We start from the raw sequence: 25,671 nt of genomic DNA on the forward strand, positions 1-25,671 counted from the left end.
GATTTTTCTGAAATTTCATTTAAATTAAGGTTTGGATTAAAATACTGATCCAGGTGTATATAGCAACTCTCCGTAACATCCAGCAAACTTCCTTTTTCTAAGTTCTCCAAGATCTCAATGTCCTGTTCTATAGATGTGAATTTATATTTTAGATCATGTACGTGCTGGCCTACTTGCGGAAAATCTGTTATACTTTATTGCATTGGTATGTTCTGTGTATCTAATTTTAAAACTTTGTCCTGTTTGACCTAGATATGTGCACCCACAGTCGTTACATTTAAATCTATATACACCCGATTTGGTATATGGGTTCGATCTATTAACTGAGGCTGAATTGTGCAATACAACTGTATTATTATTATCAGTACGAAATGAAACCTTGATATTATGTTTCTTGAAAACATTAGTAAACTTATATATATCCTTATTATAAGTAAATGTTGCGAACGCCTTCTGATTAGGTTTGTCTTTGGCCAAAGTGGTTTGTAAACGGTACCTGAACTTGTTGATGATACGTTCAATAAAGCATTCACTAAAACCATTAACCTTAGCCATTGAACGGATTATATTGAGTTCTTTATTCAAATTAGCTTTTGTCATGGGGATCTTAAATGCCCGTTCTACTAAACTATTGTATGTAGAGTTTTTTTACTCTGTGGGTGTTCCGAGTCTTGTCTAATAGTGACTGCCGTTTGTGTAGGCTTTCTAAAAATACTATAAGCAAAAGATTAATCCGATCTGTTGATTTTTAAGTCAAGAAAATTAATTGATTCATTACTTTCTGACTCCAAAGTAAATTTAAACTGTGGGTCAGTGTTATTAAGTACATCTAGAGTAGCCGTTAAGGTTTAAGGCTCGCAAGTCTCGGACTTATAGAAAATATGGACTCTGAAACAGTTTAATTGTAACACAGTTTTAGGTTGTTAATATGGTTTTAAATTGTGTTCAATTTGACGTAGATAAACTTATGTGATTGCCAATTTTTCCAAGAACCTATATCAGCTGATGATGACGCAAAAAGGGCGTCGAAACTAGTTCTGATTGAAATATATGTTGTAATTTCATCTAAACAACAGTTTTTATGTATTGAATAAGGTGGATCCAAATTATAATAAAAGTTGTAATCTTGGTTCAATATGGACAAACAATGAAATTTATTAATTTAACCACCATCCTTGCCAAAATTTGCAATCCAGATAAGGAAACACAAAATGTACAAGAACACCTGACCTTACTGGAACCCTGGCTCATAAAATGGAAAATAGCCGTCAACATCAATAAAACTAAAGCAATATTTTTTACCAGACGTCGCACACGACCCGCACAACAACTCGTTCTTCATAATCAACCCATACAATGGACACCAACCCATACATATCTAGGGGTCACACTTGATGCCCGACTGACATTAACACCACACATACAAAATACAATACAGAAGGCCAAAGGCATAACCCTCACATTATATCTACTCACTACCTTCATTAGGCCCATCCTAACATGCCATTCCAGCAATAGGCACCATTTCTATTAGCAACTTCAGTAATTTACAAGGAGTACGGAACTGGCTTCTCTGACTTTGTCAAATACAAAACAATATGCACCACAGATTTGCACGAAAGAGCCCACGTACTGTATCTATTAGACTACACTATAAACCTCACAATTTTTTTTTATCAACAAGCACAAAATCACACAAACCCACTCATCCAACAACTAGGTAACTAGTGACTAACTTAAGAGATGTCCTAAATATATACTCATCACAAAAGACATACTTCGCAACACATAAAACTCTAAACAATCACTTAAAACACTACTTTACACTACAATATCCAAACTACTCTAAATTCTATCATTTTTGCATTCTCTGCCCCTATACTAGGTAAACATCACAGGCGCTCCAAATTATCATCTGCATACTCACATCACTTATTAAACGCAACAATTTATTAAAATGTGTAGTCCCTGTGAAAAATCAGATAAATGCATGTTACCATACATAGGTAAACCTTGGGCGTGGATAGTAGTTGGATGGGTTACCATACCAACACTTCCCGCATATCTGCAACATTAATTTCTCTGTCAGCCATACTCTCAGGCGGATAACTAAGCCATTGATCCATTTAGCTGCATTAAATAATACGATACTCAATAAATAATTAAAACTTGCCAACTTGCCAACTTTCACCACCAACTTTAAAATTCTAAGCTACTTAAAACTACAAACCAACAGTTAAGCAACACTGGGCGTGGTCACTCACTGGATGGGTGTCCGAACGTCCGCACTTTAAGTGTTCACTAATTTTGCTCTCTCATTAATAAATATTATAACTATTTGTTATAATCACAAAATACACAACATTAAATTAAGCATTTTCATCTAAATACAAATTTACACTAAAAGGCTGGGTGAGGAGCATTAAATTGCATCGGTACCAGCAATTCAAACCACAGCTCCCCCTCCCGGTGGGCAGGGAAGGTTTAATTTCAAGTGGACAGAGATTATACAGTATACTAACATATGCACAACTTAAGGGGGGAGACCTAGCTCAACACAGGAAAAAACAGGCCAATATTCATTCGATTGTTAAATATGCTACAAACGTTGTTGAAAAATTCTGCACATATCCCAGTATTGGCATGCTTCCTAGCAATCAAAAGCAACTGCAATAATGTCAAAATTCTAATTATAACATCTTAAATTAAATTTCCCGCCTTTTTAACAAAATATCACTGTTTCCCTTATAAGTTCCAAGTTTATAAGAATTTTCATACTTTTCCTTTTTTAAAGTGTATATCAAACCCCCACCTACAAAATGAACCTCAATCACTAACATAGATTGTGATTTAGATATTTTTGTCGAGTTTTTATTCCGCGCACCTGAAAATACTAAAAATAAATATTTTATATAAAATCTAATATAAATCCCATTGACCTGAATGAGGTACAGATTGTAGTACAACACTATGGCAGGAAACCCTGAAAAAATCGTTATCCGTAAAACAGTAAGAGAGTTATGAAGGAAACTGTGATATTTTGTTAAAAAGGCGGGAAATTTTATTTTAAGATGTTATAACTGGAATTTTGAAATTATTGCAGTTGCTTCTGATTGCTAGGAAGCATGCCAATACTGGGATATGTGCAGAATTTTTCAACAACGTTTGTAGCATATTTAACAATCGAATGAATATTGGCCTGTTTTTTCCCGTGTTGAGCTAGGTCTCCCCCCTTAAGGAAAACAAAAGGAATGGTAGAGAAAGATTCATTTTGAGAACGACCCTGGTGTACAAAAATTGACATTTTGGCTTGTTTTACTTTTCTATCATGAGCTGCTCCATTCTCTAGAGCAGTGCTATGTTGACAGACACCAACCATGGTCATCTCATCCTGTAAGTCTCCACATACAGCCAGTCATTGTCAAAGTGTACATAAGTATCAACATGAACCATCTCTGATTAATCTAGCTGCTCACTGCCAGGCACGTCTTCAGTATAAAAATTAATGCTATCTTGCTGCTCACTGCCAGGCATATCTTCAATATTTTTGCACAAGGCAGCTTCTTCTCATAAAAGACCAGCTTTATGGAAGCTGTTGTTAAGTGTGGAGGACGATGCATGCTCTCAGTCAGCCGAAATGAACCCCATGGCCTGCAATAGGTTAATGGTCAAATGTTCATTACTTGCAACTGTGAGTGCTGGTAAATGTTGTACCAACATTTTCCTGTAAGAAATGATCAGCTGAAGAACACTGGTGCAATCTGAGGGGAAGGTTTCCACTTAAACATTTCCCAAGGCTAGTCTGGGTGGATGGGCTGCAAAGTGATCCATTATAAGCAGTTTCTTCTTGTTTTTCTTTCTCATTCTAAGGTCCAATTTCTGTATCCCTTGCTCCATTATAACCATGGTCATCTACAAATTTCTGTTGGACTCATCAGTAGGTTTTGTTTTGACGTCCCTGAAGCACCTTGGATTTTGAGATTTTTGTATCGCAAGAGGAGGCAATTTCTTGTAGGTATCCGTATTGCAGGTGAGAAGAATAGTAAAGTGAATTATGTTTCTCGTTCCCCCACCTTTTTTTCTCCGTGGGCACCTTCCCATCTAGTGTTTTACTTGGAGATTGTAGAATAGGCTGCTCTCATCACAGTTGTAAATGTTTTGAGACTATTATTTTGTGTTTTCTGGTAGAATCTCTTCTATAGAGTGGTGTACCGGATTTCATCCACAGACGTGGACTCTCTGCAAACTGTTCTTCCAGCAATTCCATAATCATCTTCAAATCCCAGCAGCTTGCAGCCATGCTGACAAGGCCTTTAAATCTTCAGTGATGTTCATCATTTTAGCTAGATCTGCTGCTTTAGTTTTCAACATGTTGCTACTGACTGGTAGAGTTTCAGCACTTTTTGCCAAAACCACGTAAGGCGTGCGGCTGTGAGCTTGCATCCGGGAGATAGTGGGTTCGAATCCCACTGTCGGCAGCCCTGAAGATGGTTTTCTGTGGTTTCCCATTTTCACACCAGGCAAATGCTGGGGCTGTACCTTAATTAAGGCCACGGCCGCTTTCTTCCAACTCCTAGGCCTTTCCCACCCCATCGTCGCCATAAGACCTATCTGCGTCGGTGCGACGTAAAGTCAATAGCAAAAAAAAAAAAAAAAAACCCGCGTAAGGTGAGCCTTTTCATAATCTGCATATCTTTCCTGTTGTTGACTGCTATGTTTTGTTGATTTTGCACCCAGTTTTAAAAATTTATCTAATATAAACTTTCTTTTACTAATGACTGTGCAAAGTGTGGCAAAAAACAGCTCCTATTTCTCATACAGATTTTTCTTTTTCATCCAACTTGTAACTTTTCCTCTTTCTGTTCTCCATGGCCGGCGGACGGTAATGTACAATTTCTACTGATAGAACCAGCTTTTATTTATCAGTACTGCCAATGTCAGCTGTCGGTATCATTTTAATGTGTTTCGTTTTCATAACTTGCTTGCAGTTAAAATGAAAGTGTGTCCTGAACACAGGTATCATAATCTTTCTACTTTAGCTTTATGCTGTGCTGTCACTTTCCATGACCTTGGGTACACCACTGCACTGCACCCCTCAGTACCATTAGCTTGTATAGTGTCTTATATAATTGGGTCATCTTCAGCCATGATCCAATTGGAAAAACATATGCTCACATGCAACACATAATAACTTAAACAATCTGGTATGTCTCAATTTACAGTCCAAATTTTAAACCATTGATGAAATGCGAACAACACATTCAAAATTGAAATCAAATTACACTTGCAAACTGCTGCTGTTTGTGCCGAACAAACGTTCCTGAGTTGATCTGGGAGTTGGCATTCCCCGTCTGCATAGATGAGCCACTTGGTTTATAAATTACTAGCCAATGTACCCATGCTACATTATGGAATTCTCAGAAAGACTTGGTTTTCCCAACTGAAGTCAACCTAGGGCTAGCTCATTACAATGACGTCAGTAGGAATGTTGTGATTAAAAGCAATGGTATCATATGAAATACTCTATCAAATGAAAAACTGCACATTTTCTCACTTTTAAGGAGCAGTACTATGCTAAGAGAGGTAACTACGCTGCCGATTTAACAGTCCAAAGTTCCAGAGCTGAAATGACCAGGCCTCAGGCAGCTGCGAACACTCCTCTGCCATTATTCCGTTAAAAGTGTACACTGCTCATTCCAAGTAGTGCCTGAGAGTAGGGATCAAATAGCTGGAATACTATGATGAAACAGTGTGTTATGTACCAGTGGTATCAGTAAATGTATGAATCAGAGGAATGGGATGCTAAAGAAGAGAGAGATTTAACTCCCAAGGTACTTTGTGCCAATGTTCAGGCAGGCTGTTGTATTCAGTACGCAGTAATCCAATCTATTGCAGATGAATGGCAGCAGAAGACACAAAGCACATCACAACAAACGATGGTTAATGTAATGTTATTGTTGATCAATTTTATGAACTTTCTTTATTGCAGGCGTTTACATTTAGTTTTCTTCCAACACTCTGATATATATGGGCATCTAATGTAAAGGAAGTCCTCCTTTCTTTTATGACTCCCTCTTGTGTTATTATTCAAGCCATCGTTCCTTCATGCTTTTTTTCTCATTTTTATAATCATCTTCACAATTTAATCACCATCACCACCAATCTTATTATAGTCAGTACAGTATAACTGAATAAGACATAAATGATTAGAAATTGTATTTTCTATAACTGCTGTTATGTAGTATTTTTCGATACGACCAATAACATAGGTAATTAAAAATGAAATTTTAGGCACCTTCTCCTAAACTACCATTTCAACCAGGGTGAATAAAATTTACTGTGTAGACTGCAGTTAATTATTCCCCGACTTTACATACCAATTTTCATTAAATTCCTTTTACCCATTTTCTTGTGGCTTGGCGCTGATATGACTTGGCAACAAAAATCCAAATTCATGAATATCTCTGTTATCATAGTCGGCACTGTAAAAAAGACATAAATGAACGGAAATTTATTTATTTATTGATGCCTTTATTTATGGCGAAGTTAGGGCTCTTGGCCCTCTCTTACACTTAACCAAATTATGCAGCTTAATACTGAATACATACTTAATATTCAAACTTAACACACTGTACTTTATAACTTTAATTATGTAGTATTTATTGATAGGACCAGTAATAACATAAATATTTGAGAAATACATTTTAGGCCTTCCCCTAAACAACCATTTCATTCCGTGTGAATAAAATTATTTATAGCCTAGATTGTAGTGACATATTGCCCAACTTTATATACTGATTTTCATTAAATTCTCTTCAGCTGTTTTCTCGTGATACGCATATGTACGTACATACATAGAGACAGACGGACAGACAGAAATTATGAAAATTAAAAAGTGCATTTCCTTCCTACTGTGGTCATGACCGATGCAGGAATAGCATAATTTTTAAATTCTGAGCAATGTACAGACAAAACTCTTATTTTATACATATATAGAATATATAGATGTTTTGTACAGTAGTAATATGAGTAATGGACATGATATAGGCCTTTGGGCTTATGCCGTGTTAAGAAAGTAAGGTGAAATTCTTTGTTTCGCAGAGAAGTTTGCTCTGCATCTTTAGAAAAAAATCTTGACTGTCCAGGAGAAAGGCTTTTCAAACAACATTTGATCTATTGTTTAATTTGGTTTGAAGTGAATGTCTGAAAAGATCACTACATCTGATGAAGTTATGAATGTTCCCCTTCAACAAACCATTACTCACATTATTATTGTACAAAACATAATTTATAAACCAAGTGGCTCATCTCTGCAGACGGGGAATGCCAACTCCCAGATCAACTCGGGAATTTTTGGTCACTGTAGGAGCGATGACAGCTCGGCACCAACAGCAGCAGTTTTGAAGTGTCATTTGATTTCAGTTTTGGATGTCTTGTTCGGACTTTATCAATGCTTTAAAATTTGGATTGTAAATTGAGACATACCAGATTGTTTAATTAATTGTGTGTTGTATGTGGACATATGTTTGTCCAATTGGAGCATGGCTGAAGATGACCCAGTGTATATATGGGGTCGAAACTAGTCCCAATTAAGATACTATACAAGCTAATGGTAATGAATAGGTGGACCCTTCTCTACCCTCCGATAGTGACCAATTGTCAATACAGACAATAATGAAATTCATAACCTATGATTAGTCCAGTTGCACTCATTTTTGCCAGTAGTCTCCCATGATCCACCCTATCAAGTGTTTTAGACAGGTCAATCGCTGTACAGTCCATTTGACCTCCTAAAATCTTTCCTAAACCCGGACTGCCCTCCATCGAACCAGTTATTAATTTTGCAAATATATATATATATATATATATAGAGTTTTGTCTGTACATTGCTCAGAATTTTAAAGGAATGGTATTTCTGTATCGGCCATGTCCACAGTAACAAGGAAATGCACTTTTTTTTTTTGCTAGTGGCTTTGTCACACCGACACAGATAGGTCTTATGGTGGCGATGGGATAGGAAAGGGCTAAGAGTTGGAAGTGGCCATGGCCTTAATTAAGGTATAGCCCCAGCATTTGCCTGGTGTGAAAATGAGAAACCACAGAAAACCATTTTCAGGGCTGCTGACAGTGGGATACGAACCCACCATCTCCCAGATGCAAGTTCATAGCTGTGCTCTCCTAACCGCACGGCCAACTCGCCTGGTGAAATGCACTTTTTACTTTTCCGTAATTTCTGCTTGTGTGTACACACATCACGAGAAAACGGCTGAAGAGAATTTTATGAAAATCCCTATCTAAAGTCGGGGGATGAGCCACTACAATCTAGGCTATACATCATTTTATTCATGGTGAGTGAAATGGTAGTTTAGAGGAAGGCCTAAAATTTAATTCTCAAATATTTGTATTTGTGGTTCTATCGATAAATACTACAGAACTAAGTTATATAGAATTAAATTTCTGATCATTTATGTCTTATACAGGTTTACCGTACCGGCTATGATAACACAGATATTCATGAATTGTATTTTCTGTTGTTAAGTCCATATAAATGCCGAGCTATGAGAAAATGGGTCAACAGAATTAAATGATTTCCCAGTACCATACCATAGGACCATACTGACCCCAGTTGGAAAGACAGAATGATTTAGGATTAAGACTGGACTAAGACAGGGGAGTGTGCTGTTATCTCTTTTGTTTATTATGGTCATGGACGAAATAGTAAAGGAAACAAAGGAAGCCTATGGAGATAAGGAGATGAAGATACTGCTATTTGCAGATGATGTTGTGATCTGGGGAAAGGACAGCAAAGAAGTGCAATAACAACTAGATGTACTGAACGAAAAAATTGAGAAGTATGGCATGAAAATCAGTACAGAGAAAAGTAAGACTATGGTGATGTCGAGAGGGGAAAGGCAAGGAAAGGAAACTGAAAATTGGAAGTCAGAATCTGGAAATTGTGGACAGCTTTAGAAGTGAATTAATGCCAAATGCTAGGGTGGACATGGAGATTAGCAGGAGGGTACAACAGAGTAATACATTCTACCAAAGTGTAAGAAAATGTGTTTGGAGGAAAAAAGTACCAAGGAAAAGTAAAAGAATAATGTAGAAAATGTACTATTACCCATACTGACTTATGCAGCTGAGATTTGGACTTTGACGAGCAGGCAAGAGTGTAGAATTTATGCCAGTGAGATGAAATTCCTAAGAAGTATGATAGGAAAGACAAGGAAAGACAGTGAGAAATGAAATGAAATGGCGTATGGCTTTTAGTGGCAGGAGTGTCCAAGGACATGTTTGGCTCACCAGATGCACCAGATTTGACTCCTGTAGGCGACCTGCTCATCGTGATGAGGATGAAATGATGATGAAGACAACACATACAACACGAAATTAACCAATGATGGTTAAAATTTCCGACCCTGCTGGGAATCGAACCCGGGACCCCTGTGGCCAAAGGCCAGCATGCTAACCATTTAGCCATGAAGCCTGACAGTGAGAAATGAAGATGTTAGGAAGGAAGTTGGGATAGAAAAGCTAAGTGAGAGAGTTGAAAAGAATAAACTAAGGTGGTTTGGACATGTAAAGAGGATGGAGGTGAATAGAATTTCAAGACAGTTGCTGGAGGCAAAGTGTGAGGGCAAGAGAGCAAGTGGAAGACCTAGAACAAGGTGGATTGTATCAGTGAAGAGTGGCATAAGAAGACAAAATTTAGACTGGGACAAGATCGTAGAAGAGGAATGGTGGAAGGAAGGAGGAACATGGAGAAGTGCCATAAATACCCGACCCGGCAGGAGTTGGATAAGAGAAAATGATGATTGTGATGATGGTGGTGATGAGAATTTAATGAAAATAGGCATATAGAGTTAGGGAATAAGAAACTACAGTCTAAGCTATAAACAGTTTTATTCACCTGGGATGAAACTAGTTTAGGGGAAGGTGCCTAAAAATTATGTACCTATGTTATTGGTCCTATGGAAAAGTACTACACAACAAAAGTTATAGAGAATACAGTTTCTGATCATTTGTTTTATTCAGTTTTACCGTACCGGCTAAGATAAGAGTGGTTCCGACTAAGATCTGTGTGCTTGGTTCTAAAAGGGCCAATGTAAAAAAAAACTGTTTTTGAGCTATGAGCATTTGAAGTTTTGCTTATAGTTTTCCAATTATTTTTTTCAACAACTATAAATAACTTTATACTTTCTTTGTGGAAGTCACCTTATTAAACCCTAATTTTTTCTATCGTATTCTTTAAAAATTACCAGGTCTCTAATCTTCATTGGTAATCTAACATTATTGGCAAAGGCTTATTTAATTAAACGTTAACTGTTCGTTTAGTACTTAACAGAGACATTGGCCCTTTTTAACATGTTGCGAGCCAGGATAAAAAGCATTTGTATCAGTTAATATCTCAATTTCGATAAAAAAAATGATATTGGTCCTTTTAGAACCAAGCCACAGAGATAAAAATGATATTTCAGAGTCTGAAGAAAACGAAATGTGAAGGCCTACAATATCGAAAGCGCATAATATTGATCAACAATAACGTTATATTGACCATTGTTTGTTGTGATGTTCTTTGTAGCTTATGCTACCACTCAATTCTGATAAATGGGAGTACTGCTGCGTACAGAGTATAACAGCCTGACTGAATATGGGCGGGAAATAGCTGGGGAGTTAGAAAACTTTCTTCTTCAGCCTGCCATTCCTCTGGTTTATACATTTTCTGGTTTATACATTTTCTGATACTGCTGGTACATAACATACTGGTTCATTATAGTATTCCAGCTATTCAATCCCTATTCTGATGCGCTGTTCTGAATGAGCAGTGTGCGCACTTACAGCAGAGGCTCACTTAATGGTAGCCAAATTAACAGTGAGGAGGAGGTTTCTCCTCTGGCTTGTAGGAAAAATTTGCCTTCAAGTCAGATAGATTTTTCTGCTGCCAGTGTAGTGAATTTGGAGTTTCCGACTCATCGGCTACTGATTCACAATGAAGTATTGTTATGTGGCTGCAGATGTTGATAATATACGAAACATGTACCACTTTTGACCAATAAAAATTGCCTTAAGCAATCATTGTATCGACTAGGTGGAAAATAAATAAATACTTCATTGTGAATCTATTGAAGTGCGATACGAACCATGAAGCTGATTTTATGTAATCATCGGCTACTCTTAGAAAACAGATTAGTAAAAAGGAATAGTTTTTGCCCTGGGACTCTCCACTGTTGGACACACACACACGCCGCCGAAAAAAGGCAAAAAGTGTTCACGTTCACGGCTGTCTGAGGCTTGGTCATTCCAGCTCTGGAAATTTGGACTGTTAGATCGGCAGCGTAGTACCAAATGATATATAAATGGCTTACTTGCGAATAGGGTTTAATGTTACAAGATATTAAAATCATTCCGTATGGACGGTTTTCACTTTACAAAGGTGAAAAAAAAATGGGTGTATCCTCCTAATTTAATGAACGTGCTTGTAAGTTATAACTTACCAGGACCTATGGTAATTTATGTATAAAACAGAATTACGCAGAACTGAGTTATATAGAAACGAGTCTCAACTGTATATAACAACTGTAAACATAGGAACATATGTGAAATGTTGGAACACCCACTGACACTGTAATGTGAAAGCCTAATAAAATTGAACCACAAGAAAGAATAAAACGATCTACTATAAAAATTTGAACTTCTCTGCATAAAGTTCTATCATAATTTCACTCGCTCCTTCTGAACAATTTTCTTTCTCACTAAACCTTTCCATATTTTTAATTTTTCGTGAGTGTTTTTCTTTTTCAAGGAAGATTTTCAGAACATGCACATTTTAAAAATATTTTTTAATATTGTGTAGGAGGACATTGATTCTGTTGAATGCTTTCTTATAGTCAATAAAATGTGCAAATACATCTTTGCATTGTTCTTGACATCTTTGAAGGAGAACACTGACACTGAACAATGCCTCTCGAATACCAAAGCCATTTTTGAACGACATTTTGTTGTCGTCCTTGTCCATTTTGCACTTTGATTTTATGCATGCATATAGAAATATCTTTAGCATGTGGCTCATTAGACTTACACGATGGTAATCGGTACATTTTCTTGGGTGTGATTTCTTTAGTATGGAAATAAATGCTGATTGTAGTCGGTCACATGGGATTTTTCCTTTACTGTATACTGTGTTACAAAGCTTTGTGATCTGATCAGGTCCTGGTGCTTTATTATCAGGTCTTAAAGCTAGAGCATGCAGCAGTTCATCCATTATTTTTGGGCCATCAGCAGTACTGAATTTCATACTGTCGCCCCTATCACCCCCAAACTGTTGATTTATGAATTTCTCCCAAGTGTGTGTGAGAGCAGGTCTGTTGGCATTGTCAGGAAGAGTGACTGATGTTTTTTCTTTTTTCCTTTAAAAAAATAAATAAATATGCTCTCTCTTTGACCTTTTCGTGCAGTTTGCAGTTATCATGTTGGTTCTTTGCACATTTCTGCCATCCATTTTTCGTTAGCTGTTTTGATAAAATTAGTCTCATTTCACTTTGTATCTTCCGATAATCTTCTTCTACACTTCCATCAGCTTCAGTATCTCATCTGTCATCCATTTCTTCCTCTTCTGTATCTCTGTAGTCCTTGTATGTTTTCTACAAATGCCAACCAACACTGGCTTTCTGTATCTCTGTAGTCCTTGTATGTTTTCTACAAATGTCAACCAACACTGGCTTTGTGTGTTATCAACATTTGTGAATAAGCCATTCCCCATTTTACTATTAAACTATTCTTTAATTGCTTCTCTCATTCTCTCATTGTAGAACCTTGTGGTTTAGTTGTGTCCATTCTGTTTGGAACCTGTTTTGATCTAACCATTGTTAATTTCAGCTGTACATCTGCTAATACTGGAACGTGATCAGAGCTTATGTCTGTACCAGGATATGTTGTCACTCTTTTGATCATGTTCCTAAATGGCTTTTTAATTTGGATATAATCAATCTGGTTTCTGACTGGTTCACTGGAGTTTGCTTCTAAGGGTGAAATCCATGTGTATAGCAATGTTTGGGCAGTTTGTTCAGAGTCCCTTCAGTAGCTTTGACTGAGAAAACCACATTTTATTCTGAACATCTGCATAACAGTTCATAGTTTTAAGTGTTTATTTCAAACATGCGTGTTTTGTACTCCTACCACATGAATTGTCAATTTTAGCTGTAATGGCTGAAGATGACCCTTAACGGGTCAAATCCAGTCCGATGATGTATTTAATGTGAATATAACTTAAATCAAATATTAATGTGTACGGAATATGTGAATCCTTCAATTTTTATAATCATTAACGTTAGGCTCAAAGAACTGGGTGTCACATCCAACTAGAAAAATCTGCTACATCAGAGCACACTCATCTTTCCTCCACAATGAAATGAAATTCAAGGAAACCGAAGTTCTAGACCACTCACCAGTATTATGCTCATATTGCCCCCAAAGGAACCCACTAGTCAGCTGGTGAACACGAGGGATTCTGAGGTGGACCATTCTACAGCAGCACATAAATTAGCCATTTTAAGATGTGACAGGATTTGGAAGGTGTCAGGCAAATAACACAGAAATACATACAAAAATTATGCATTTATTAAAGAACACCCAAATCAGATCACAAAATATAAATGTCTTCCTTGTAATTAATTTTCAAAGTCCTTTAAACTTTACATTTCACTCATTCATTAATAAAAAAGTTCTTCATGTCCACGACTATGAAAATGATCAAACCGAAAGATAGAATAAATCTCCCATTGTACTGATTAAATTAAAACTAAATTAAATGGGTGGGTTATCAGTTTCCAAGTTGCTGCCATAACATCATCAGATTATGAGCCTCAAAGTGTCTTGAACCTATCTTATTTCTTTACTATGCATTATCTCCACCTCAGGAAGCTATTCCTATGTATGCTCTTGTATATGTTATTAATTATTTATAACTTCTAATGAGTGTCACCTTCCATGAAATTAATTTCGAAGTGGTTAGTCCACATTTATCTTGGCTTTCACACAGTTATCCTGTCTCAACAATCCTAATACTTCTCTAACAGTCTAGGAAAATTCTGTCATCATAAATCTTAATTTCACATGATCAATTTTCAGTCGATTATTTGCTCACTTTATAATACGTAAATATTAATTGAATCAAAGTATTTGATTAAGTGATTCTAGGAGTCCTTAATCCTTGAATTATTTTACCCAGATCATTAAAGATCTAAATTTAACACTAGATCAACCTTGTCAAAATATTTAATGATTTTTATTATACGTAATTTTTTAACCCTAATTAAAAAATTTCTCTTCATTACTTAGCTTATTATCGGGCAAGTTGGCCGTGCGGTTAGAGGCGCGCTGCTGTGAGCTTGCATAATATGCTTACAAAATTGTGATTTTTTTATATCCCACCTTTTCAATACAATTGGTTTTATGTTGTTAGATCATAATGCTACAACACTGTTTTATAGTGACATGTTTCGCTTGAATTTCAAGCATCCTCAGCCTATATAATCATCTCAGGGTTAAGACCTGTCGTATTTGATTAGTTTTGACAAATTTGTGGTTAAGTAGAATTCTAACAATAAAGTAATAAAATATATAAACATAGGAATTTATGAACACATTAATAGTTTAACAATATGAATGACTATACTAAAATTGGAATAACCATTAATTCTAAAGATATTGACATCCAAAACACATTGTCTTCAAATGTTGAAAATTTGGCTAAAATTGTTTTCTCAAAGTTCTAGTTTATTAAAAACAATTGTAATTTGACTTCTATGTTAAAACTTGGGTCATAATTATAGTTAAAACTTATTGGTTTCTTACGATTAAAATCTTGGATCCGTTTGGAATTCAGCTTTTTGTTTTAATTTTGAGGCTTGCTACTGTAATGTAATAATTTTGGCTGTAAAATGTTGAATTAGTTCGTTTCATCGAACTAGTCTTGTTTTTATGATCAGATTTTCCGTTGGTAGTAGTTTGTATTTATGAGGTATTTAGTCAAAAGGGACGTCAATCCAAAATCTTGAGGAGTTGATTTGTTTCTTTCATAATATTTGAATGATGGTGCATCCCTTTGACTGCTACTACGAAACCTTGTGGACATTGTTACATTGCATTGCATGCAGGAGATAGTGGGTTCGAATCCCACTGTCGGCAGCCCTGAAGATGGTTTTCCGTGGTTTCCCATTTTCACACCAGGCAAATGCTGGGGCTGTACCTTAATTAAGGCCACGGCCGCTCTCTTCCAACTCCTAGGCCTTTCGTATCCCTTTGCTATAAGACCTATCTGTGTCAGTGCGACGTAAAACAACTGGCAAAAAAAAAAAAAAAAAGCTTCTATTTTTAATTCTCGTAGTAATGGAATTATTCAAATCAAAGATTATCTAATATCATCGGCCACTATAATGATTTAGATTTGAGAATCATAATATTGAGCAATTCACGACAAATACTTTTTATAAACTAAAAGTGATGCGTCGTTCTAAATTCATTCTTGATGTTTGAAATTAATCCATTGATCTCAAAATATCCATTGAATTTTTCACAATTAATTTATTTTACATAATGAATTTAATTTGATTATTTATTTATTTATTTATTTATTTATTTTATTTTATTTTATTTGACCCATTTGATCTATCTTTCTTGGTTTTGATTTTGATCTCATCCATTGGTATAGCTTCATTCAGTGAGCCTTATATGCATTCCAACACCTGTTTAACTTCCTTTAAATTACTTGAACTGAAAATTATATTGACTTCAAAAATTTATTTTGAGATATCTTTCACCAGAAAATTCTAAACGATGGTGCAGTGAAATTTCTCATGGCAGAACATGAGAAACCCGACCAACAAATAAATCGCCAATCACAAGAATCGTCATTGAAATAATTATAAACAGTATTCATACCTGCACATACACTCATAAGGTACGCATATATTACATTAACTTTTAACACATGGTCGGTATCTTATTTTTAAAATCATGTTTAAATTTATAGTGTATTTCAGAATTGAGATGACCTTAACTTCATAATTCTTTTAATGTAGCCTCTAAGCTGATTGATTAACCCCCTGTGGTTGGGGGATGCAGATGACGAATACACCCACGGTATCCCCTGCCTGTTGTAAGAGGTGACTGAAAGGGGCCCCAGGGGCTCTCAACTTGAGAGCGTGGGTTGGTGACCACAGGGCCCTTATCTGAGCCCTGCCATTGCTTCCACTTACTTGTGCCAGGCCCCTCACTTTCATCTGTCCTGTCTGACCTCCTTTGGTCAGCTTTTGTTCTTTTCTGACCCCGACGGTATTAGAGCATTCGAGGCCTAGGGAGTCTTTTGTTTTCACGCCCTTCGCGTCCCTTGCCTATCTTCGTCCGTTACATCACTTATGGAATTGACGGATCCCTTTTTTTCTCTCTGTCTAACCCCTGCGGGTGGGGAATGCAGAAGAAGAATACACCTACCGTATCTCCTGCCTGTCGTAAAAGGGTACTCAGAGGGGCGACCAAGGGATGATTGTATTACAACCATGAAACTACTTGTGATTAGTACCATCATGTGGGGAACACCATGGGTCACTTTACTTGCTAGTAGTACCACTATGTTAGGTACACAATAGGTTTGTGATTAGTAGCAGCAGAGAGTGGTTCATTCTGGGTTTCCAGTACCCGAGATTAGTACCACTTTGACAAACATCACGGGTCTGGGCGGTTCCTGTGATTAGTACCCACTATATGAGGAACACCACGGGAATACTGGCGCCCATGATTAATACACCTAGTTGGGGAACAACATGGGTTTGCGTTGCCTATGAGTGGTGCCATTATGTGAGAAACACGTTGGGTCTACGTTACCTGTGCGACGTACAATACTTGCGAGTAGTACCATAATGTGTGGAACACCATGAGTCTGCGCTGCTTGTGATTAGTACCACAACATGACAAATACCATGGTTCTACTTTACTAGCGATAAAAACCATTATGGGGTGCCGTTGACTTGGATTCTGGACCCCTTTAGACAACAAGCATCTTCATTTCCGGATTGTGCTTTAGGAGCAGTCCCTTGGGCAGTAACAATATTGTTCATGATCGTTTCTGGGTCGGATCCACTGATTGTTTTAAATTTATATCCATCCATTCGTTCATCACATTTTTTATTCTGGTCAGTGGATGATTTTGAACTTATAAATTGTCATTACATTTCGTAACATTTGGGGCCGATGACCTCGATGTTAGGCCCCTTTAAACAACAAGCATCATCATAATCATCATAAACTGACTGATTAGTGATTGAAGCACCCAAAATCACTTTAACTGACATTGAATTAATTTCTAATGGGTTCAAAGCATGGGATATATTTCTGAGATTCTCCTACATCAACTGTCTCGTACAAATACGTAATATCTCGTAATATTACAATCTATCTCATAAGGGATTATTATTCTGGATTGAGTGTACATTGTAATGATTATTATGCATAAATAATAGCAGTTGTTGCTTCCCTGCATCTTATACATGCTCAAATCATGTCATGATATTTCACATTATGATGTGAATTTCATAATCACCATCATTGTGGGTGAGGAAACAATCCTCACACTATTTAGCCTTAGCCTTATATTTTTTGAACACCTTTTTCAATAAGTGAGAAATCTAAGTAATAGCCACTTTAACACGGTCACTTTTACAACACTCTTAAATCTGTGCAAACATTATTATTAGTATCTTTTAATTATTGAATCATTTTAACCTTAAATTCAAGAAAATGAGTTAATGACCATCTAATACTTAATAAGAAAATCGGTTCAGAAGAGCTTCAATAAACACATCAGAATAAATTAAAATCTGCAATCGCGGTGTTATGACACTTATCTGATATTTTAACAATGTGGTCAATTAAATTTATATTTGATTATTATTATTCAGGAATTACTGAGGTTAACCAGAAATATGTAGGAAAACGCATAAAATTCATTCATATCCAAAGGATAGATATACTTCACACAACAAATCTAACCAACACCAATAATAGATTGAAGGTGAAAAGGCACTCAATCTACACAAATCTAATAGAAATACTATGCCAAGGAATAAAACTCACATTACACTCTACTGAAATTTGAAGAGCTGTGATGAATCTGGATTTCTGCTGGACTGGAAATCAGCTCATGATGGGTCCCCCTTAAAGTTTGGCAGTCTCATGGTAGTTTAGTGAAGGCACATCCTGGTGATGAAGTCTCTCACTGGGTATACAGTGATGTCTCCTATTGTTCCTCTTCTTTGGGGTTTGTTGAAAAGTTGATCTGGTGATTAACGTGCACACACATTTGATTAGCACTCCACATTCTGAAACTTTTTTTGCTAGTGGCTTTACGTCGCACCGACACAGATAGGTCTTATGGCGACGATGGGAGAGGAAGGGCCTAGGAGTTGGAAGGAAGCAGCTGTGGCCTTAATTAAAGTACAGCCCCAGCATTTGCCTGGTGTGCAAATGGGAAACCACGAAAAACCATCTTCAGGGCTGCCGACAGTGGGATTCAAACCCACTATCACCCGGATGCAAGCTCACAGCTGTGCGCCTCTAACCGTGCGGCCAACTCGCCTGGTAATTCTGAAACTAAAATTACAATTAGCACACGCTCGAACCAGGTACCCTTGAGTGTTCATTTCCAGTTAAGATACTTATGTCAGTTACTACAAATCCAACTTGCAGCCTCAGTTTAACTGAATAGTGTCTCTAGTTCATGTTGAAAAATTAAGAATGGGAATTTCCCTTAGAAATTAATGTAATGGTAATTCCTTCACGGAGAAAAAGTACATCTTATCTCAAGAAACTTACAGGCCATGTTCGCGAAGACTGAAGTTTTAATATGCTGACGGACAAAATGACTCTTGCAGAATAGAAATTTATCATAGAACATTGGCGAAATAAACCATGACGTTGAAACAATAAGCCCAACTTGATGTAGAACAGTCTAATGATCAGAATAATAATGAAATGTTCCAAATGAGGAGAATGCACCAAATGAAAACATGCAACTGAATTACACAACCTTCTATTTCCTCGTATTCCAAATGATGGAATAAATCACTGTCCAATGATATTTCTTTGGTTCGAAGCTTGGGCGACTGATTCTTCGGGAACATGCTTGGCGGACCTAACCTTGGAACACGCATACAAGGTTGGCGAGTCGCATGATGATGTTTCGGCCAATAGCAAAGTTACGGTATCTGCTCGCTGACAAGCAACATTGGAGACACCTCAAGTTTGAGCTTCAAGGTTACAGCCATCCCCTTGGACACAGCTGATTGACTTGACCCAGCAACACACACAAATAATTGCAGTCACGGCAATCCAATACATATACCATAGTTATGCCCAAATATACGGGTATAATATATATGGGAAAACTCTGGAGGTAATGAAACATTAAGTAGGAAAGGAGAGGGTCTACTGATTAGCAGAGTTTGGTGACCATTATATACTACCAGGTAACAGAACAATGAATGAATGGGTCACGCTGCGTGTGCGGCTGTGAGCTTGCATCCGGGAGATAGTGGGTTTGAATGCGACTGTCGGCAGCCCTGTAGATGGTTTTCCGTGGTTACCCATTTTCACACCAGACAAATGCTGCAGCTGTACCTTAATTAAGGCCATGGCTGCTTCCTTTCAACTCCTAGGCCTTTCCTCTCCCATCGTCGCCATAAGACCTATCTGTGTGTCGGTGCGACGTAAAGCCACTAGCAAAAAAAAAAATATATATTTGTGTCTGGAGTCTTACCAGTATAGCAATATCTGTGTTGCAGTAGTTCATAAACCAAGTCTTTTTTGAATTTATAATGTGGACATAATTTGTAATGAACCTAGCTTACATTGAAGATGTACAATATTATAGGGAAGGATCCACCTTTCAATACTCCGTAGTAAGTTGAACTAAAAAGTAGTTACAACCTGTTTATTGGGACCGGTTTCAACACATTTCAAGTGTCATCATCAGCCAATTAGCAAAGATCTTAAAACAACTAATATATTGAACACAGGCAAAAAATTAACATTGTATCATATCGTAGCAATTCAGTTAATGTTCAAAACACAATAATCACAGTCAAGAGAGTAAACAGAACATCACTATCTTGCGCCGAAAACAAATATAGTTGAAGTTCATAAGCAGATCAAGTATGCACTTATGTAAAGTCGTTGCTAGGCAGGTCTTGTAGGCATTTGTTTCTCCGGCCGAAGAGTAAAAGGTGACGTGAATGAAGTCTTAGGAAAACAGTGTAGGATTTAATTTCGTCAAATTCAAAGTGGATATATAGGTTTTAAAATAATTTAAAACGTTAAAAAAGAATAAAGCCAAATAAAAATATATTAAAAAATAGGAAGAAATAATGAAAGAAATACGAGGTTCAACTCGAAACAACTTGCCGTAGTAATTGATAAAGAAATGATAAATAGAGAAAGGGGGTGGGGAACGTTTATTAGAGGGTGGTGATGGAGGTGGTGGTGGTGGTTATTATTATTAGAGGAAATACTATTGGGCAACAATCCTTTATATAACACTAATTCGAGGAAAAAAGAGGAAGAGAACTGACACTTCGAAAAATGAAGATATCGGTTAAAGGAAGACAAGGGCCACGAAGGGCGTGAAAATGAAAGACTCCCTAGCCCTCGCAAACCTAATAGCATCGGGGTCGGAAAAGTACAAGAGTTGACCAAGGGAGGTCGGACAGGATAGATGAAAGTGAGGAGCCTGGCACAAGTAAGTGGAAGCAATGCCAGGACTCAGCTAAGGGCCGCGTGGTCGCCAACCCACGCTCCGAAGTTCAGAGCCCCTGGGGGATGGAGGGTGGGAAGGAAAGAAAAATGGAAGTATCCATCTTCATTTTTCGAAGTATCGGATCCCTTCCATTTTTCTTTCCTTCCCATCCTCCATCCCCCAGGGGCTCTGAACTTCGGAGCGTGGGTTGGCGATCACGGGGCCCTTAGCTGAGTCCTGGCATTGCTTCCACTTACTTGTGCCAGGGTCCTCACTTTCATCTATCCTGTCCGACCTCCCTTGGTCAACTCTTGTTCTTTTCCGACCCTGATGCTATTAGGTTTGCGAGGGCTAGGGAGTCTTTCATTTTCACGCTCTTCGTGGCCCTTGTCTTCCTTTAACCGATATCTTCATTTTTCGAAGTGTCGGTTCTCTTCCTCTTTTTTCCTCGAATTAGTGTTATATAAAGGATTGTTGCCCAATAGTATTTCCTCTAATAACAATAACCACCACCACCACCACCACCACCACCACCACCACCATCACCACCCTCTAATAAACGTTCCCCACCCCCTTTCTCTATTTATCATTTCTTTATCAATTACTACGGCAAGTTGTTTCGAGTTGAACCTCTTATTTCTTTCATTATTTCTTCCTATTTTTTAATATATTTTTATTTGGCTTTATTCTTTTTTAACGTTTTAAATTATTTTAAAACCTATATATCCACTTTGAATTTGACGAAATTAAATCCTACACTGTTTTCCTAAGACTTCATTCACGTCACCTTTTACTCTTCGGCCGGAGAAACAAATGCCTACAAGACCTGCCTAGCAACGACTTTACATAAGTGCATACTTGATCTGCTTATGAACTTCAACTATATTTGTTTTCGGCACAAGATAGTGATGTTCTGTTTACTCTCTTGACTGTGATTGTGTTTTGAACATTAACTGAATTGCTACGATATGATACAATGTTAATTTTTTGCCTGTGTTCAATATATTAGTTGTTTTAAGATCTGATGATGACACTTGAAATGTGTTGAAACCGGTCCCAATAAACAGGTTGTAACTACTTTTTAGTTCAACTTACTACGGAGTATTGAAAGGTGGATCCTTCCCTATAATATTGTACATCTTCTTATTTCTCTATTCAATACGGAACAATCATGAAGTTTTTAACTTTAAATGATAGCTTACATTGTTCGTAATTTACACAAATGTGAGTTTCCTTGTAATGTTACTCATTTGATAAACAATGTCCGTTTTCTTTTATCATTAGTATTATATTTCTCATATGCTTCATTTGGAATTTCAGTTCTACACAGTTGTTCGGAATGTAAAGAAGGCCCATCAGATAAATGAATCGGGAGAATTCCAGGAATTCAATGATGATGTGGAATACATTTTGGATGCACTCCAAGACAACAACCCAATAGGAACAAGGTATGATGTATGTGTAAGCTGTTTAGGAAATATGTGAAAGTATGTAACTGGAATCATTAGTTAATAAAAAGTATGAATCTCTGTGCAACAAGTTTGAATTGTAGTACTGTTTTTGTAGCTAGAGCATGTGTCATCTGATAGGATCACAAAAATGCTTTTGGTAGCGAGACGTAGTGTTTACAGTGTACCATGTTTTCTTGTATGGGCTAGAGCAGTGGTATTCAAACTTTTTTTGTTGGCGTACCCCCGAGTCTAATTATTTTACCTTCGTATCCCCGAAGTACGAGTGTATTTAACGTCAAAAGTTTCATTTTTATGGTCTGTATTGAATTGAGATTCACGAAGTAATGAAACAAGATATTTGGATTCAACTATTGAATATTAAATTATGTGAGAGATTATTCAGCCATCACATGTTCCTGGTACCGGTTTTAGCAAAGTGATTGCCATCATCAGCCTAGGGAATTTCTACAAAGACATTCAAAATTACATTAAACATGCGACTCTTATATTTAATATATACTAATAACTTATAATGGATCCGACTCGTTGCCTGAATGGTCAGCATACTGGCCTTCAGTTCAGAGGGTCCCAGGTTCGATTCCTGGCCGGGTCGGAGATTTTAACCTTCATTGGTTAATTCCACTGGTCGGGGGTTGGGTGTTTGTGCTGTCCCCAACATCCCTGCAACTCGCACACCACACATAATACTATCCTCCACCGCAATAACACGCATTTACCTACACATGGCAAATGCCGCTCACACTTATCGGAGGGTCTGCCTGATAAGGACTGCACTCGGCTAGAAATAGCCACACAAAATTATTATTATTATTATTATTATTATTATTATTATTATTATTATTATTATTATTATTATTATTATTATTATTATACTTAAAATGGATATCCATGTAAAAACTGAAAAATGTTATTTACAAGTGTTACGTGATAGTCATTGAGCATTTACATTTTCAGGTTTACACCTTAACAATTATATAATTAAAAAGAAATTGAAGACTAAAATTTGAGTGATTGATTTGAAATATACATTTTGTGATAAAATATAACTTATTTTCAGTTTTTATCAATCATTAGTAGCATGTACAAATGACATTGTGTTCATTAAACAGCTTGGTTCAATTATAATTTTGTAGGTGTTGTAGACTTATTTAGTATTAATAGGCTAATATGAAAGCAACCAAGATTCTTGATAGAAGGTAGTTCCTCAATGAAATATAAGCTGCGTAATTGTATAAAGCACTCGGTTCGAACTTGACAAACTTAAATCCAGAATGAATGAAATGAATGATTAAAATATTCTCATATCCTTTTATAAATAAAATATGACTTATTTTGTCTATCAATCACTAGTAATATGGTGTATACAAATGACAGGGAATTCCTTATATAGGGTGTAACTAAATATGTGGGAAAGCTCCGGGGATTCGATAGAAAACCTGACAACAAGCAGAACATGTCCTGTAAACATATGGTTTATTTGCTTTCGTTTCCGTGTTACAGGCATTGTTTGTGGTGTACGTAACACAGACCACTTCACTATGCAGGTTGGCCATTTATGTTGATAAAGTGTAATTTACTACTTACAGTTCTTTATACAAGGTGCTCAAAATGGTTACCACGGGCTGTAATGCAGGTGTCCACGTGCCACATCATTGACTGTCTCACTCATTCCCATATTCCAGGCATCTGTCGTATCTGCTGACACCCTTGCTCTATTCGCTGACACTGCATTTCCACGTTATGAATAGGTGTGGCATACATAATGGCCTTCAAATGACCCCATAAGTAGAAGTCTATTGGAATGAGATTGAGAGAACGAGCAGGCCATGGTGTCAGTCCCTGACGCCCTATCCATTTGTTTGGGAATTGCTGATGTAAAATTGCTTTAGTAGCAAGAACAAAATGGGGCGGTGCTCCATCATGCATGAATCACATGTGCTGGATTAAATCCACTGGAAAGTTTCCAACAAACCTGTATGGAAGTGTTTACTTCGCTAAGCAACTGACATCACGTGTCTTTGAATGCAAAACAAATGCACACGGACTTGAATAGGGATGAAACGTACAAGTGGCCTGTGTGTCCTACACAAATGACCGACCTGCATAGTGAAGTGGTCTGTGTTATGGACACCGCAAACAATGCATGTAACACGAAAAGAAAAGCAAATAAACCATATGTTTATAAGACCTGTTCTGCTTGTTGTCAGGTCCTCTATTGAATCCCAGGAGTTGTTCCACATATTTAGTTACACCCTGTATTATAAAATAATTAAGTTTAAAACAGGTTTGATTTAACTATATGTCTGTAAGTATTGTAGCCAAATTTGGTGTTAATAGGCTGATATGAAAGCAACCAAGGTTCTTGATACAAGGTAGTTCTTCAAAGAAATGTCAGCTGCGTAATTGTATAAGGCACTAGAGTTGCTCTTCAACATTACTACCACCAACTTGTCACCCGAGGTTCTGTCTCGGATCAAGATCACCCCAGATCAACACCTGTAATAACAAATCTATTCTATAAGATCCATTCTGCTGTTACGATCGTACATCTTAGCACGAAGTTTGAGCCTCCTCATTTCTTCACTTGTCGATCTTGGTCTTCTGGATGGTGCATCTAAGAAATTTCATCTCTGATGCTTGCAGTCTTGATGAATCTCTTTTGTGAGGGTGCACGCTTCAATACCATAGTCCAGTATTGATATGAAATAGCTGTTAATCATCTGTTTCACTGGATTTGGAATCATGTCATCCCATAACAACTTGCTACTGAAATATTTACGCTAATGTGAGATAAATGCTTGCCAGTTACTATTCTCGCATTGTATTGAAAAGAAAGGAACTAACTACTTATTCAATGAGCAAACAATAAATTGTATTAATAATAAAATTAATGATCCTACGCTGCATCAGTGGCAATAATTACGAATATAAACTTTACTTTTGCCGTAACGCGCATCCTCGTAAATAGTACTAGACAAAAAATTATACATAACCTGAAAATTAACTTTAGTGTCCAGGTTTCATTTTCAGTCTTTTTATTTTCTATAACATTTTCAGTTTCGTTATACAGTTAATTAATTTTAACATTCCTTCATATGTGTATATTTCAGTCCTAATTCTGTTTTTGACCTGAACTTCCACGTTATAGCTTAATAAGATTCTGATATTGGATTCTAGTAATACAATTTCAAAAGGAATAGAGCTAAATAAACGAAAACACCAGGGAACACGTATACCACCACGCTAAATATCACTATATTTTCAGTAACCTTATTATCAACCAAATAAAAATGTTACTACATCTTCCGCATTACAATACCGTCGTTAAAATCCATTGGTAGTACGCAAGTAAATATTTAACTTCTAGTGTGCAAAACTGCAGCCTACGTATCTGGCCGTTTACCTGACAGTCGT

General features: G+C 36.9%; 1 protein-coding gene across 1 annotated transcript in view; it reads left to right on the forward strand.

Moving 5' to 3' along the window:
- Window positions 1-25,671, forward strand: part of wapl (wings apart-like) — a 292,449-nt gene that overhangs the window by 103,326 nt on the left and 163,452 nt on the right. Inside the window, exon 5 of the mRNA XM_067150459.2 lies at window positions 22,106-22,233. Within this exon, the coding sequence (XP_067006560.1) occupies window positions 22,106-22,233 (128 nt within the window). The remainder of the gene's footprint in view (window positions 1-22,105; window positions 22,234-25,671) is intronic.

This window comes from Anabrus simplex, chromosome 1 (assembly GCF_040414725.1).
Source record: "Anabrus simplex isolate iqAnaSimp1 chromosome 1, ASM4041472v1, whole genome shotgun sequence".
Lineage (NCBI taxonomy): Eukaryota > Metazoa > Arthropoda > Insecta > Orthoptera > Tettigoniidae > Anabrus > Anabrus simplex.